The 17,406-nt window shown below is 47.9% G+C and overlaps 2 protein-coding genes across 2 annotated transcripts; both read left to right on the top strand.

Annotated features, from left to right (window-relative positions):
* The first annotated feature begins 47 nt into the window (after positions 1–47).
* On the top strand, positions 48–7,628 carry LOC132332992 (hydrocephalus-inducing protein homolog). The gene is made up of 10 exons (XM_059857719.1): positions 48–145; positions 588–780; positions 1,644–1,752; positions 2,342–2,590; positions 2,934–3,076; positions 3,418–3,639; positions 4,795–4,955; positions 5,466–5,566; positions 6,164–6,536; positions 7,284–7,628. The coding sequence occupies exons 1-10, from the start codon at positions 48–50 to the stop codon at positions 7,420–7,422; spliced, it is 1,788 nt and encodes a 595-aa protein (XP_059713702.1). The 3' UTR covers positions 7,423–7,628.
* A 3,725-nt stretch (positions 7,629–11,353) lies between these two features.
* LOC132332991 (peroxisomal coenzyme A diphosphatase NUDT7-like) lies at positions 11,354–17,205 on the top strand. The gene is made up of 4 exons (XM_059857718.1): positions 11,354–11,416; positions 12,432–12,899; positions 14,307–14,465; positions 16,358–17,205. Exons 1-4 carry the CDS (start codon positions 11,354–11,356, stop codon positions 16,739–16,741), a joined length of 1,074 nt encoding a protein of 357 aa, XP_059713701.1. The 3' UTR covers positions 16,742–17,205.
* The last annotated feature ends 201 nt before the right edge of the window (positions 17,206–17,406 follow it).

The raw sequence follows: 17,406 nt of genomic DNA, 5'->3' as shown, positions 1-17,406 counted from the left end.
TTCCCTGGCATTCATTAGGCTATTTTATGTGAGTGATTGGAGCTGATATGAAAGAGGAGCCCAGTTCCTCTGCCCTGGGACCTGTGTACTGGGGCTTTGACCTGCCCTTCCTCAACCCTTTAGTGGCTGAATTGGAACAAGACAAGTCCAATTGCTAATAAGCAATTGCTTTTTTACTGTTCTTGGAAATGATCTTTACTGATGGTGACAATGATTTATTTCTGCCTTCTTGCTTTTGTACTGCTTTCGTGCTGTGCCTTTGCTTGTTTCATAAGTCTCATCTCACTGCAGCAAGGGGATTTGCCATATCTCATCTGGTGCCTCCTTATTTACCTGCTGTACTGCATAATTCAATTAAATGAAATTATTTTTAACTGTTATTGTGGAAGGCTCTGGCTCTTTGGAGCAGATTCCTCTTGTGAATGGTCCTGAGTGGATTGGGAAGAGGCTGGTGGGGGCCTGTGTTTTGTGGGGTACAGGAGTACCAGGCAGGGAAAACACTGTAGGTGGGTGGCCCTTGGTGCTTCGCTTGCCCAGTGGGAAATGGGTTAGTGCCAGCTGAAATTGTTTCCGCGCCTCTCCTGCAGCTCTGTGGAAGTGAAACCCCAAATCCTGACCTTCACCATCAGTGGGAAGGGGCAGGAACTGCCGGTGACAGTCGTGCGCCCAAGTGCTCGCAGCAAGAGGGAAATAGCCGTGCTGCGCTTCAAAAGGCTCCAGCTGGAGGATACAGAGATGCTCCCCCTGGTCATCCGTAACAACGGCATCAAACCTGTCAAGGTGAGGAGCACCTGCTCAAGGAAGGATCTGGTTGGGAACAAAGGCTTGTCCCACAGGGGAAGGGTCCCAAAAAACATGGCAGACCTGGGAAGAGGTGTCTCCGTTGAGCCCGAAATGACGCAAATTCACCAGGAGACTGAATTGCAGAAGTTTAATACAAAAAGCTCTCTCTTTTTATAGACAGGTTTGACACATTCTTCTTGATTGGCTAATTAACAGAAACGTCTTTCTCACAAACAATCCTTGAGAAGAACAGAAAAACAGAGTAGAAAAACACCACCTGCAGGTCATTTATACTAACAAGTTATCATCGTTTCTACAACTCCCTAAAAAGTCTCACAAGTCCACTGTGAGAAACTAATGTCGTTTCTTGCTCTCTGACCAGGCTGTCAGCCACAGGGAAGAGGTGTCAGAAATTCTTTTTAAGCGTGTAGCTGACATCTCCAAAAAGGGAGTTCTTGGAAATTTTCCATCCAGTCCTTTTTCTTTAAGTTGAACACAAGAAAGGTGGTGGAGTATTTTCCTGTCTCTCAGGTCACCTTTTGTTCTCATGAACATGTGTGGTTTCCCAGTTCCATAGATTGTATTTAATCCCAGTTTACTATATTTTAAGTAAACTTAGTTGTGGTTTAATCACACTCTGCTCATTACTTTCTGTCCTGTGTGGTTCTGTGTCAGTTCTATCCAGATGCCTCTGAACACCCTTTTTTCTCAGCTGGTTTGACTTAACTTTTGTGCTAAGTGCTGTTTGTAGTGGGAGAGGTGCTGGGCTGCCATGCGGGACCAGCAGCACTGTGGTGTCAGTCTCTGTGCCGTCCTGTACTCACACCAGCATCATTGTGCTCTGGCTTCCCTTTTCTCAGTTTATGTTACACCTGGAGGATGAGCATGGAGTGTTCTTGTTGAAAGGCAGGGCCTCCACATTCAAGACATTCCAAACTGGAAATGTGGAAGGGGACTCCGTCAGAAACGGTAAATTCATTAACCATGAAGTGTGATCATGCAGAGGGAAGACGTGTGCCCTGCTCTTGGCTTCTCTGAGCAGCAGCCAGGTGTTAGGCACAGTTTCATTCTTTGGGCTCTCTGTCCCCCAAGCTTTTCTTGGGGGCTTTTTGCAGGGTCTTCTCCTGGCAAGTTGTAGGAAGTTGTTCTGTTCTTCTAGACGTGGTGGGTTGAGTTGTGGGGGACTGTCACTATCTCAGTGGACCCTCTGAGGCATTTGCTGCATGTGGGAAGGTACCAGCCTGAACAGACACAGCCCTTGAGCACACAGCCAGCCAGCAGAAGCCAAAAGCACTCTTTGGCTGAGCTTGGCATATGGCTGGAGCTGGCTGGAAGTAGATGGAATGAGGGCTGGGCATCAGCCTGAGGTTAAGCTGCTTAAGCGGTGCTGTAACTGGAGGTGGCAGTCTTGTGAACATAGGAAGAGGGTCTGGAACCACTGTGGGTAGAATCTGTGCTTAGAAGGCAGCTGGTTTCACCTCTTATTCCTCATCTATCCTATGGAAATATTTCCTCAGTACAGCTGTATTAATTAACTCTGATTTCCATTGCTGTGCAGAGAGCAAGCCCGCAAAGCAGCCTTTCTTTCTTCTGCGTCATGGGCAATCGGCAGAGTTTGATGTCATTTTCAAACCCACCCTGGCTCAACGTCTGGAAGGGAAGATTTGTCTGTTAGTGGGGGACTCCCGCCTGACCCTAACCGAGCTGGTGGGTGAAGGCCACATGGATGAATTCACCCTTGATGGGTTAAAGGAAGACCCCCAGGAGAGGAATGCCAAGAGCAGTCTAAAGAAAGACATCATTGATGGTAAGAGAGGAGAGGCTGCCAAGGTGGAGCAAGGAAGAGGACAACGTCTGATCACGTGTGTCCTCCCTCTAGCCAGGCCTGGGCTGTCACCCATGGGACTTGCCGGCCTGTGGGGGTGGCAGCCATGCATGCAGAGCAGTGAGTGCTGTGCTGCACATCACTGGCTTAGGGGTGTGCCAGGGTGTTTCCCTGAAGGTGGTGGGATGGGGAACTGCCTGGGGAACTCCCTCAAGAGGGAGGAAGGCTTGGAGTAAGGAAGCATTGAACATAAAGGTGTCTGTGCACGTGAGGAGGCAGGTGGAGCTCCCTGCATGCTGAGATCCCTTGCTCTCCTCCTTTACAGCTGTCAGAGCAAATCACATCCAGTTTGGGCACTGTCCTGTCGGGAAGCGCTGCCGCAGGACCTTCACCATCACCAACCACACCCGTACGCAGTTCATGCGCTTTGTGTGGGACGCAGATGCCATATTCCAGTTCTCCCCCAAGGTGAGCATGGACTGCTCTTCCTTTCCCCATTGCTCAAGCTCCTGGTGTTCCCAGGAGCTGGCAGGGAATCCTCACATGCCACTGATAGCCCATTCCAGTGCCACGCAGGAGATGCAGTCCCTGGCTTGGCTGGACCAAGGCAGCCAGCCTTGCTGAAAAGGCTTCATGTTATGGGAGGTGGCACCTTCTGTTTATACTTTTGTCTGTCAAATTTCACATAAATCCTCTCTGAGGTGCAGATTCCTGGCACAGCTGTTCACCACATCAGTCCCTTTTGCTGTCAGGCCTGCCTTTGGCAGTGCTTCCAGTTTGGTCCCGACTCCCTCCCTGATTCTCCCTAGGTGGGACACCTCCATCCTGGCTGTGCCAAGGGCATCACAGTGACCTTGAAAGCAGATGTCCCAGGCACCTTCAGGAGGCGCCTTGTGAAATGTAAGGTGACCAAGATCAACTTCAAGCGGCCACGAAGGAAGGTTCCAGACTGGGATGACCAAATGTGCATTGTGACGTGGAAGGATATCCCCAGGAAAGACCTGGCAGCCAGATGGTTTAAAAAAGAGAGGGTAAGAAGCAGAACAGCAAAGAAAGGCAATCCAGCTTTTACAGAAAGAACCACCATAGCACCATCACTGCTGGCTGAGCAGCTCCTGCTTCCTCTGACATTGGACAGCCAAGAGGTTCACCAGCAGTGCATTCCAGGGGAGAGGTGGATGCACAGTGACCAGATACACTCACACAAGATGGGGAAGCCTTTTGACAAGAGACCTTTAGCCACACTCAACTATCAGGCTGTGCCACAAGCACAAGTGTTGCAGCCCATGTTGAATGGAAGGCAATGCTTTATGATTTTATCCCATTTTATGGTGTTTGAAATCTCTTCATCTCATGTGGTGCCTTTTCACCAACAAGGAGTTAAGTCTGCTGCACTCTGTCTCTTCTTTTAAAGTGGAGAGAAATACACTTCTCCTGCATATGCTGGTGAACTCCAAGTTTTGTCTGCATGGATACCAGAGAATTTGGTTGTGGTCTCTGTATTGTGTGGGATATCTCTTCATGAAGTAGCCCAGGCACTGTATGACTATGGAGGAGTCCAGAGAAGGACCATCTCCAGAGACTCTTGCTTTTATTGCCATTATTGCCACAAACACTCATCGTGGGTGAAGGTTCTTTCTGGGTTTCTGGACCATTTTAAGGCCTCTAAAAACCATCCTCTTTTCTATCAGAACATCTGCGGTTGAAGACTTTCCTAGTGAGATCTTTCACACCCCAAAATGCCCATCCCCAGCTCCCAGCAGCGTGGCTGTTGCTCCAGACATGACATCTGGAGAGCACTTACCCCTAAGACAAGAAGGTGCTCTCTAGAGCTCTTCAGTCTCCATCCACAGAGCTCCAGCAGGGGAACTTATCCCTATTTTGAGACCTGCTGGATTTATAGGGGACAGGAAAAAAGCCAGTCCCTCTACAAGGTTGAAGTACAGGGACTAGAACACAGCTATAGTCTCCATGGGGATATTAACAGCTGTGGTAGTGATCGCTTGGATCAGTCGGTAGAACAAACTACCGAGCAGAACACTCCCAATTTTGTCATCTTTCCAGGGAAGTAAAAGTGAATGGTCCTTTCTAGTCCCTTAGGAGGCTGATCTTGGAGGCCAGAAGATTCCCTTCTCAGCCTGACCTTCTGGGCTCTGCTTAGTGATTTCTCCTTCCTCTGTTTGCAGGTGGTCGAGACAGTCCCGGAACCAGCTCACACTGTGCTGGAGAAGAGCAGCCAGGAGGCTGAGGTGTACCTCAGTGCCATTGTTTTCTACACCCAGTTCAAACTGAGCACAACCGTGGTTCAGTTCAAGGATACCTCCCCCTTGCAGACAAGGATAGCCACGTGAGTGCTGGAGGCCAGGCAGGGCCCTGGGGACAGCAGCTGACCTTGCCCAGGGCTGGCCCAGGGCCTGCTTGCCAGAACTCTGCCCCAGCCCAAACCAGCACAGGCCCATTTATGTGCACACAAAGCCAAGCAGGTGGAGGTGCTCAGGAGAGCCTCAGTGCTGCCACACCTTTCTGCTGAGGACAGCCATGGCTTTGCCCTCACTGCATGTCACCTGTCCTCATCTGCTCAGGAATAAGTTTGCAGTCAAACCAAGACCTAAAGTCCAGAGTAAGCCCCTTAGCTTCAGTGTCCTGGGTACCATGTTGGCCCTTTCCTCTTAAACTTCCAGGCTTTAAAATACTTTTTTGGGCCACCTGGGACAGCAATCTGAGCATGGCAGGGTTGCCTGGGGTAGAAGATGCTCCTCAGCAGAAAGTGGTACCAGGAGTCCATCAGACAATGTTACTGTACTATTTCCTTTATATTTATTGGACATTTTTTTTATTCCTCCTTCTGGCTTTTCAGTTTCAGGCTATCCAACACAGGGAAGGTAGCCCTGGAATACTCCTGGGAGGAAGCTGAAGACAGTGAAGCAGTGAAGAAGCAATACTCATCTGCTCTGATGCGTAAGGGCATTTCACTTGGTAGCTGAGGGCCTGGGGAGAAGACTCTGCCACTTCACTCCAAAACATGAATTGCTCTTTCATCCTTGCCCACACGTCCACTTTCATCAGCATCTTCCCAGCTGCAGCCGGAGAGTTTTTGTCCCTATCTGCTGTTCATTCCCTTCTGTTCTTCCTCTGCCACTTCTGCTCTGCAGAGGAGCTGAGCCAGGCTCTGGGGAGAGCCACGTGCTGGGTGGACTGGGAAGGACTGGGAAGGGGGACATCAGGGACATCTCAGACTCTTTGAAAAGTCTGAGACTGGGAAAAACAATGGTGTAACAAGTGAGCTGACCTGTAGCCACTGTCTGTGTGCAGTTCCCCACTCCAGGGCAAATGCAAAGTCACCGTCTAAAACCAACTCTCCTGCTTTGGCACAGGAGTTTGTGCTGCATGCAGAGACCCTGCTCCCAGATGCTCTATTTCCTGCTGAAAGTAATTGGCCAGAGATGCTCCAAGTGCATCCCAGCTCTCCTCCAACTACCTGCAGTGGGAGGCAGAGTTGCTGGCGCTCCAATGACAGGATTTTATCTTTGAAAGGTGTCCTCTTCCTCTCTGCAGGTCATTTCCTCTCCTCTGAAACTTTAAAGCGTTGCAGAAAGATGCTGCATCGTTTTGGGTGGCAGCCGGATCGTCCTTTTGAAACTCAATCTTCTGGGCTGCAGCTGCTGCATCAGCTGGCCAAGCGGCTGCAGCAGCAGCAGGATTCTGAGCAGCAGCAGCAGCAGCAGCCCGAGCAGCAGGACCATCCCAAGCTGTGCCGCTCAAGGCGTGTTGGTTCCGCCCTGGAAATCCTGCCAGATCCCTTCCATGACCTGCCACTGTTCTCCATCAAGCCCTGCCACGGCATCATCGCCCCTGGCCAGAAGCAGGCCTTTCAAGTGCGGTTCTCCCCAAAGTGTGAGGGGACGTTTGAGACCACCCTGCAGTGCAGGTGGGAAACATTTAGCACTTGTCAACTCATGCTTTTGATGGGTATCGCTGGGGGATCGCAGGGTGGGACAGGGTGGAAGGGACCACAGTAGATCATCTGGTCCCACTTCCCTGTGTAAGCATGCTCATCCTAGTGCACATGGCACAGGGTTGTGTCCAGAGGGCTCTGGAATAATTCCAGTGAGGGACACTCCACACCCTCTCTGGGCAACCTGCCACCTGCACAGGAAAGAAGTTCTTCCTCAGGTTCAGGTGGAATTTCCTGTTCGGGTTCTGCCATTGCCTCTTGTCCCATTGCTGGGCACCACCAAGCAGAGCCTGGTTCATCCCCTAATACCCTCCCTTCAGTCCCTCTGACTGGGATGAGGAGGTGAGCCTGGAGACAGGCAGCCCCAGAGAGGCGGCAGAAACACCCACAGGAGCAGAAAAAGATCATCTGGCCTTGGTAGGGAGACACTGGGAAGGTTGCAAAATCTGGAAGAAGAGATCCAGGAACCAGCAAGTCCCTAGCTCTGCTTTCTTTTGGGACAAGCAAGGCCTGCTTCTCTACATGGAACCCTGAGTGCTGTAGTTGGTCCCCAGGCACTTTACTGGTCATGTTCCTGCCCTTGCACCTCTGCAGCTTCCATGCAGCGAGTACATTTGTTTAATTTGCTGCTCGCTGCTTGCACAAGGAAAGGATGCAGCAAGCTGCAGAGCAACTGGCTGAGAATGTCTGTCTGGCTAATACCAGTCCCTTTCTTCCTAGGATTCCTAACATGAAGCCAAATCAGAAGATGAAGCAGGTGATTGTGAAAGGCAGAGCCCGGGAGCAGAAGATTCTTGATAAAGCAGAGAGAGAAAGGCCAGGGAGCCAAGGATCAGGGGCTCTGGAAACCAGCACCTAAGGGGCAGCATTTGCGTCAGCTGGAGTCTCCTGAAGGAACCAGCAACATCGTGCCTTCTGCTGCTCATGGTCTCCCACCCTTCACCAGAGACCTCTGCAGCTACTCTTCTGAGCTCCAGTGAACACCTCAATCTTACCTTTAATTACCTAGGTTATTGACTGGTTATTATATTGATAATTAATTCATGATTGTCAATAAATTGTTAATCGTTAATAAATTGCTAACTGTCAGCTTGTCTTGGTTTAAAAGACAGGTGTCTGCAGGACCTCTGTGGAATGGGGAATGTGACCTCCTTCTCTCCAAATTATTATAACTTTGAAATTAAGGGGCTTTCAGGCAAAGATAAGGGAGAAGTTCTTTGCCAGTATGTACAACAAGGCAAACAAACAACAATGCTGGCAGCAAAAACAAACAGAACCAGATACCCAACCTCAGCCTTCCCTTGGCTGCAGGCACTTTCTTTTTGGTGCAGTTCCAGTCACAGCTGGACTGGGAAAGGGAGGCAAATAATGAATAAAGCAATTGCTACAGAAATTTTATTTAAGGAGTAAGGAACCAAGGAATACTCTGGAGAGCTCAAGCACTATGTGATCAATTCTGAAGAACTTATTGCTGTGAGGGAGTCTCTACAGTAGCCAAATAGTGACTGGACAATGCTCAAGTTGTTAAATAAGTAATGAGAAAACACCCTAGTGAGGGAAGAGCCCTAGCCCTTAGACCCTTTCAAAATATGCAAATAGATTACACTGATTTCCCCAAAATACAGAGATGGAAATATCTTCTTGGAAGAGTTGATCACCTCACCCACTGGTAGTCTTTGTTACCTCAACTGCAACTACCTCCAAAGTGGCTAAGATGCTATTAGAACAAATCATTCCCAGATATGGGATAACTGAAAGAATGGACTAGATAAGGGAACACACTTTACTTCAAAAATTGTGCATTCTATGTGTTGTATTAGACATAAATTGGGAATTCCATACCCCATGGCACCCTCAAAGCTCTAGATGTGTGGAGAGAATGAATGCTATCCTTAAGAACCATATTACCAAATTAATTTTTGAACCAGATTAGCATTATTACGGATCAGAACTGCTCCAAGAAAGGACATGGGAGTTTCTCCCAATGAAATGTTAGTTGGGTTACCTTATCTGGGAAGGGAGGAGGGGTTGCCAGTGGCTGAAACGAATGACTTACATCTCAAAAATTATTTGCAGGCAATTGCACTTTCTCTCACGGATCTTAGAAGAAAAGAGTAGTTACCCCAAACATCACCTCTAGACTTTCTATACACCAGGTAAAACCAGGAGATTGGGTTCTAATAAAATCTTGGAATGATGATACCTTAACAGCAGCATGGAAGGTCCCTTTTAGGTACTTTTAACAACTGAAACAGTTACCAGGAGTGCAGAAAAGGAGTGGTTGGTCTAACTCCTCTCAAGTCAAAGGGCCAGTGGAAACTCCTCTGCAAATTTGGACAGTGGTACAAGGAGATTGTGGTGGAACCTGGTGTGTTTTGTTCATGTTCTGTTCACTAAAGGGCTAAAGATAGAGGGAATAAAACACTTAGACCTAAAACCAAGTGTAACCAAAACCGCATACAATCACAAGTATATTCTTGCTTAATAAATGCTTGCTCAATAAACCATAAGTTCTAGAATTTTAGGTATGACCACTAGAGGAGGAGGAGTCGACCGGAGGACAGCCGGGGAGGACTAGCAGCCTTCATCAGACAACGACCAGCAGAGGAGGACCCCTTAGCACCAAGAAGACACATGGGCAGAGAACTTTCTGGACCCGTCCCCAACGAGAAGAGATACAGTATAAAAGTTAGACTGGATCGAACAGTGGGTGGGCAGTCCTTGGCGAGCGGAGGCTCCCCTGTCGCCCAGCGCTGATTTTGCTTATGCCTTGCTTGCTGTAATTAATAAATTCCAATTGGACTAAGCTTATTGGAGTTTGCTTCAATTCATAACAAGATAACCCTTCAAAGTTAATATTCAAAAGATGACTTAATAGTAAACAATCATGGGCAAGACTGGACTGACCTCTGTATTTGCCACCAGAAAGCCTTTTGCTCCACTGTGGGCTGCAATCCCTTGGGTGTTGAGCAGTGGAAATAGAAGTCAAACCAGACCTTGACTAAAGAGGAATAGGAAATGATATTCTAAGACTCTGGAAATTGCTGGGCGGAGTGTCATGGCCTCTGTGCTTCACCTCTATATCCCTGCAGTGTGCTGTTCTAGGGCACAGAGCTTGGGAAGCAGGAGCGAAGGTAACCTTTGATGCTACAGTTAAAATCTGAGGTTTGCATCATCCCAGCAAGCACAGAGGAACTGCTATGGAAGGCACTGCACACAAGTGTATCTACATCCGACTTTAGTTGAGTTGGAAGAGAACTATGGACAGCAACATGATCCCAAAGCTCAGGAACTTTTAAACAGACTGAATTTAACACCAACCTAATAAAAGACTGATTCATCTTCTTTATAACTACTTCACAAAAGGAGCCAGTTTGTAGAGTAATTACAAGCGACCCCCAATGAAGGAAATGACTGGCATCTGACTCCAAGGCTTCGGAATGCTGAACACTTGCTTTATTAAAACTATACTATTTTACATTACAACTATTTAAAGAGAGATTACTATACTATCATACTTACTACTAAGAATACTAAAGAATACTAAAGAAAACTCATGACTCTCTGCCCGAGAGTCAGGACACAGCTTTGACTGATTGGCCAAGTGTTGCGGTGTGATTTCAGGATCTACCTCAGAACTTCGGGCCCCTCCCCTGATAATTTCCTGCCAGGTGTGTCAGTCACCTCTCCTTCCCCCTCCCTTGCCCCCTGCTGAGTGCTGTCTGTCAGTCCTGGCATTCCAGAAGGGCGTGGAGTGATTGGGCAGATTCGAAGGATGCCCTCTACCTCTGGGGGGGCATTAGGCCATCCAGGTGTCCTTTGTCCCTTAAGAGCTGCTCTCCTGTACCTGGTTGGTGGCTTCCTAGTCCTTCCCTCCCCCTCTCCCCAGGGTTAAGAGAGCCAGCAACCACGTGGTTCAGGAGTTCTGTTGGAGCTGGTGCTGGATTCAGAGGCCTGTGGGCCAGAATAAAGCTCTGGATTGAAACCCTCCATCAGAACCGACTCCTTTCCTTCACCATCGCTTTAAAGCTTCTCCACCAGAGATAAACCCGAGGAGCAGACCCTGTTATGGGGGAAAGCTCCATCCTGCAGCCATTGGAGCTCCTGCATGCCTGGACTTGCCTCAAAGCACACAGCTGCAGCACCCAGCTGGCCAAAAGTGTCTCTGGGGTGAAAACACCACAGTTGCCATTTTTTGGTGCAGCAGCGAGGGCCAGACAAGCTCAGGCAAATCCTGGCTGGCTATATTGGAAATTACTCCAATAGCCAAGGAAACAAAACAATCCTCAGCAGAATCCAATTACCAAATTCCTTCAGATAATCAATCTTCCAACACATTCCACCTGTGCACAAACACAGGAGCAGGAAATGAGGTAAGAATTGTTTTGATCGTTCTTTGCTTCTCTCACAGCTTCTCTCTGTTCATAGGGCATGTGAATACCACAAGTTTGTGCTGACCAGACAGAATAATGAAATCAAGTGCTTCAGGTAAAATGGATGATACAAGGAAAGGGTGGATTGTGAGAAGTGAGGTGATATTTTACTGAAGCCAAAAGGTTATTAGCTAAAGAATGAAAGGTGTTGGTTCTATGTGTTGTTGTTTGAATTGTTTGGATTTGTTCTGGTTGGTTGGTTGAGTGTTGCCATTGGCTGGGGGGGGGGGGGGTTGAAGAAGTGACTAAAAAAGAAGTAGGATGAGAGGGGAGGGGACCATAAATTTGCAGATGATACCAAGCTGGGAGCATGTGTCAATCTGCTGAAGGAGGGCTCTGCAGAGGGACCTGGACAGGATGGATAGATGGGCTGAGTCCAATCAGATGAAGTTTAACCAGTCCAAGTTCCGAGTCCTGCACGTTGGCCTACAAATTGACTGGGGACAGAGTGGCTGGAGAGTGCCCAGGCAGAAAGGCACCTGGGGGTACTGGTGGACAGCAGGCTGGACATGAGCCAGCAGTGTGCCCTGGTGGCCAAGAAGGCCAATGGCTCCTGGCCTGGATCAGGAATGGTGTGGCCAGCAGGAGCAGGGAGGTCACTCTGCCCCTGTACTCAGCACTGGTGAGGGCACACCTGGAGTGCTGTGTCCAGTCTGGCCCCTCAGTTTGGGAAGGACGTTGGGATGCTGGAACACAAACCCTGTGAGGAACATCTGAGGGAGCTGGGGGTGCTCAGCCTGGACAAAAGGAGATCAGAGGTGACCTTACCACTCTCTACAACTCCCTGAAAGGACAGTTGTAGTCAGGTGGGGGTCAGTCTCTGCTCCCAGGCAACAAGTGACAGAACCAGAGGGCACAGTCTCAAGCTGCGCCAGGGGAAGTTTAGGTGGGATATTAGGAAAAAGTTCTTCACTGAAAGAGTGATGGCACACTGGAATCGCCTGCCCAGGGAGGTGGTGGAGTCACCAACCCTGGACACGTTTAAAAAAAGACTAGATGTGGCACTCAGTGCCATGGTTTAATTGATGAGGAGCTGTTAGGTTATAGGTAGCACGAGATGATCACACACAATGATCACACACAACCTAATTAATTCTGTGATTCTGTGAAAAGTTGGTGGTCGGTAGAGAACGCAAGTTCCCGAGTACCCATCCAATGGGAAAGGGGACAGGGACCACCCCTGCCAGGAAAAGGTATAAAAAGAAACCATCTTCTCAGAGAAGGTGTGTGTTCGTCTCTTGGGGAAGGGAGACACACCTGGCTCAGCTGAAGCATATAAAGAGGTTTTACTAATAAAGAGGTTTTTTTTTGCTTCGACAGTTTCTCCCAATTGAATTGTATCCAAAAGTTAGTGCATTTCTAACACCATGGAGGAGGAATAAGGTGATCTTTAAGGTCCCTTCCATGTTCTATGGTTCTATGACTGGTCACGAAGGCAGCACTTTCACGGTCCTCCTCCCGCTGCGAGCCGCTCCATGCCGGGGTTCAGGCGGGACGGGACGGAACCGGTGGAGCCGCCGCATGTCTGGGGCAGCGCGGCCCCGCAGCTCCCGGCGCAGGGACCGGCCCGGAGCGGGAAGGGAAAAGGGAAAGGGAACGATCGAGCGCTGCCTGGCGGAGCCGCGTCCCTGCCGGGCCGGGGGCGGTGCCGGGCGGCGGAGCGGGAGGAGCCGGGCCCTGTCCCTGCCCAGGGGCCGCGGGGGATGAGCGGGGCGCGGCCGGAGGGTGCCGGTGCTCCGCTCTGCCCGCCCCTGGGCTCATGGAGCAGGCCCGGCACCGCCTGAGGGACTTCGATGTCGGGGACAGGTTCTCCCGCTTGCCGCTGCCCAGAGCCGCCGTGCTGCTGCCGCTGATGGTGCGAGGGGGGCGGCTGCAGCTGCTGCTCCCCGTGCGCTCCCTGCAGGTACCGGGGGCTCCGGGGGGCGCGGTCCTTGCCGGGAGCCAGCGGCGTGCGCGCTCCCGCCATCTGCGCGCCCCCAGTGCCGCCCCTCGATCCAAGGGCACGGCCGGCAGGTTTTACACTGCCGTGACTCCGAGTTTGCGTGCCAGGAACATGCCGGGATCCCGGAAACCCGTGACAGGAAATTATCATTTGCACAGTCGGCAAGGATTGCTTACTTAAATAAGGAAACCGACCCTGGAGCGCAGCTTTATTAAATGAGGTTTTTCAGTCTGCAGTTAATATTACTCTTCTCTCCCTTTAGTGCATAAAAGGCAACAACCCAAGACTGCCAGAACTCTTTCTCCAGCATTTTGTTTTCTATTACAGCTCTGGTTTTCCATCCCTGTGTCACATCAACTGCCTGTACTCAGGAATTACTTTTTTCCGTTGCTGGGTCTTGCTTAAAAATCAAATAATCACAGTAACATCGCTGTTAAATTGATTGTAAATGTGTTTGTTACTGATCCATGATGCACAAGCCTACTACTGGAATGTATTTAAAGGCGTCTTAGAAATAACTCACTTTTTGATACAGTCAGGAGGGGACACAGTCTTTGCAGTAATAACTAAATAATTTAATTTGTAATGAGCCAGCTGAGTCGGGTGCGTGTCTCCCTCCCCAGAGGTGAAAACACACACACACACTTTGACAGAACGGTGATCTTTATCCCCTTTCGAGGCTGGGCTGGTCCTGTCCCCTTTCCCATTGAATGGCTACTCAGGAACTCAGGCTCTACCAACTCTTCTGTCCCTTCCCTTCTCATCCTTCTTCCTGTTCTGGTCATGTCTTCAACCCAGCCCTCTCCCAGTTCTCAACAACACTCAACCAATTAAACAAAACACACCCTAACTATAGACAACAACAGATAGGAAACAGAAAAAGGCATTTCCATTCTATTGCTCCATAACCTTTTTGGGCTGAAGCAAAATGTTATTTTCTCTCTCACGGGTACATTATTTAATTGTGTCTTTCAAAAGTTTCTGCTCTTATTTTAATCTTGCTCTACAAGTTGTCTGTCCAGATTCATCTGTCAGTCATTTATGTAAACAAGATGATGCAAAATGTGAACTTTGACATACTCAAGCAGAAGTTTTTGTATGAATTACACAACGCTGTCCAGGTACAGGGGTTTTTTTGATAGTGAGGATTTATGGATTAGCAGGGGATAGCCTCAGTGTTTTCTTAGGTAGCTCCTCTTGCCAAGGCATGTTTCTTCTGGTCTGCAGAATCCTTAACCACCATTTCTAGCTTCTTTGACTGGAAAGATAAACATGAAGGGATGCTGCAATACCAACATGCATCTGTGTGGATCCAATAAGAAACAAAAACCTTGTTCTATTTAACACTAGTACTCCTTTACATTCTAGCTGAGAAGATCACCAGGGGAAGTGTGTTTTCCAGGAGGCAAAAGGGAAGCCACTGATAAAGATGACATTGACACTGCTCTCCGAGAAGCTAAAGAAGAAGTGGGTCTTCAGCCAGAGAAGGTGGAAGTCATCTGTAGGCTGATGCCTGGAATTGATAAAGTAAGTCAGCATATCAGTACAGAATAAGTTTGGGTGCTTTTCTTTTGTGTGGTTGGCAGTGACCTTTTCAAACCTGGAACTGCCAAGAGGCGCCGCTTCTTCGCGTGCACAGCCCGTGTGTCCAGCAGAGCCCAGGAAAGGGCTCTGGCTCAGGGTTTGGTGTTTGTGAGAGCAGCTCTGGGGCACCATCAGTGGCTCTGGAGCCCCCCACAGACAGCGCTGCCCTGGCAGGTCCAGCAGAGAGCCGTGAGCGCAGTCACGGGGCTGCAGCGAGTGGGTGCTGAGCAGACAGGCTGAGGGAGGTGGGCTTCCCCAGCTGGAAGGCTACCAGGGGATTTGGCTGCTTTCTTCTCCTGGGGTGTCAGAGAGGGGGCAATACCAGAACTCTTCTTGAGGCAATGGACAGAGCAGCAGCACGGACATTTTGATGAGATGCAAGAAAGAAATCCTCTTCACCATGAGGTCAGCCCAGAAGTGGGGCAGATGTTCCTGACAGGCTGCATCATCTCCACCCCTGGAGCTGTGCAGAGCTCGCTCACCCAGGCAGGGTCACAGCAGGCTGCTGCAGCCTCACAGCTGTCTCGTGTGGTGTCTGCTGACTCCAGGGCTGTGCAGACAGAGAGGGAGCACCAGAGGGGATGTGCGCTGGGGTTGTGTGCATCATCTTCCTCTAGCAGGGAGACTCCCCGAGGTGTCTTTGGAGTGTGGGTCACCGTTTGTAAATTACAGGTTCTCAATTTCAGTAGCAGAGTTCAGTGTTACATAGGATCAGTTTTCCCACAGAACAGAGGAATTGCTGCTTCTGAAGACTATTTTTGTTCACCAGGTAGCACATTATTACTATGCATCCTGTTCTTCTATCTGATGGCAATATCCTCTCCCCATTAAAAAAGGAAAAAACTACTTTTGAAATTGTACTGCAAAAAGCTTTATTTAAGCTTTATTTAACTTCTTAAATTATAATTTTTGTACAGATAACCTTAAAATCACATAGCTCAGAGGTAGTGTGTCAAAAGGATCAAATTTTCCCTGTTTTCCAGCCAATTACTTCAGTCAGTAGGAGAGATGGTGTGGGGTTTGAACCATGAATATTGTACATGTCAGATGATACTCTGGCTCCTCAGTACATACATTCCAGGTGCTTCTGACTTGGACGGAGTCTTTCCAGACTTGAATCAAATACCACAAACACTGTTTTGCTCTTCCTCCTTTCTACAGGACAGTGGTCTTTGTTAGTGTGAATAAACAGAACTAGCAATGTATCCTAGAGAATTTTGGTGTTCCCTTGATGCAAGGTATGATTTCAGTGATTTTGCCTTCCCATGGAAGAAAGGATTACATTTAGAATTAAAATGTCCATAAATAAGGTGTTTCAAAAATTGTTACATTTTATGGCTAAATACATTGCAATAATATTTCTGTACCTTTAGAAAAATACTTCCATATTCTGGAAAATTCGTATATCCCGGGAAAACAATACAGAAATGTGATGAATGATAGGGAAAATCTGGATTAAAATCAGAATTAGAAAATGTCAATAAGGAAGAGCCATGGGAAAGCAGGCATGCTTTTTTACTTCTGTAGCAAACTGGCAAGCCTTTTTAACTGCTCTATGATTATACAGGATGAACTGAGTATTTGTTATGTCATTTTTGAGGAATACAAAAATATGGGTTCAAATTCTTCAAGTCAAATTACATAGCTTGCCATTAGGGGGACTAAATTGCATTGCAGTTGAAAATAGTTCATAGGCTTCTTGTACTCATTTTGTAACAATGAAATGTTTTTTTTGAGTATGAACATTTTTACTTGGTACAAGCATAAGTGTTTGAGGGTTTTGTTGATTGTTAAAAATTTACTTATTTAATGGAGGTTTTTTTCTCTCTTTTTAGATGAATAACTTGGTGACACCAGTTGTGGGATTTATAGAGGATACATTCCAGGCCACCCCTAACCCAGATGAAGTGAGCGAGGTTTTTCTTGTGCCTTTGGAGTACTTTGTCAAGCCCTTAAATTACAAGACCTTCTCTTATAAAACCTCCTCAGGTCACTCAACTCGCGTACACTGCTTCATATACCATGACCAGGAACATAAAAGGTCATTCAAGATATGGGGACTGACTGCACACTTTGCTGTATTTCTTGCTCTTGTAATTTTTGGAGAGAGACCTACCTTTGAAGTGGATTATGATCTTGACAACTTAATTTCATCCTCTGAGAATGACTTTATTAATTTATATGCATCTGTACATGAAGGAAAGAAGAGTAATCTGTGACGACTTGGTCTGGCAATTTATTTATTTTGAAAGAGGAAAAAGGAGGTTGGTTGATTTCCTTTGTACCTATTTTCTGAAAGCTACACTTGAATTTCTTTGGAATTGGGAACTTCAAGATGACAATCTCTAACTAGATTAATACAATTTTTAATCTAAGAGTTGTGAGAAGCACACAATATTTTTTGTGGAACAGACTTTGAAAAGGTCTGTTTCAGTTCCTTCTCAGTTTCAGTGCCTTTCTTCTATGTGATCAGAGATACTTTCTGTGCTTTGCTTTGTCTAGAATGAGATAATACTATTTGATGGAATTTGTGTCTGAGTTAACCTATGAAAACTTTTGGGGATCTGTCTGCCTCTTACATGTGCCATATGTGGACAACATGATCCATACAGTCTTGTGTGATATCTCTGAGCACTTACAGAATGCCCAATAAAAATACAAAAGGTTTCAGGGGCTTTCACAATCTTGTTTTGTTTTGCTTGGGCTTGTAGAGGGAAGAGGGCAGGCCAATATGTGCAGTGAATTGTGGTTAATTTAACATTTCTCACGAGGCAATTCCATAGGCTGTGGAAAACAGGATACAGGCAACAGGACTGAAGTTTGTCCTTCACCATCTGTTACCAAATCTCACTCAGCTGCTGGCAGGAGTCTTCTCCAGGAGAGG

The sequence above is a fragment of the Haemorhous mexicanus genome, chromosome 12, assembly GCF_027477595.1.
Source record: "Haemorhous mexicanus isolate bHaeMex1 chromosome 12, bHaeMex1.pri, whole genome shotgun sequence".
NCBI classification, from domain to species: Eukaryota; Metazoa; Chordata; class Aves; order Passeriformes; family Fringillidae; genus Haemorhous; species Haemorhous mexicanus.
This window is presented reverse-complemented; position numbering and strand designations above follow the sequence as displayed.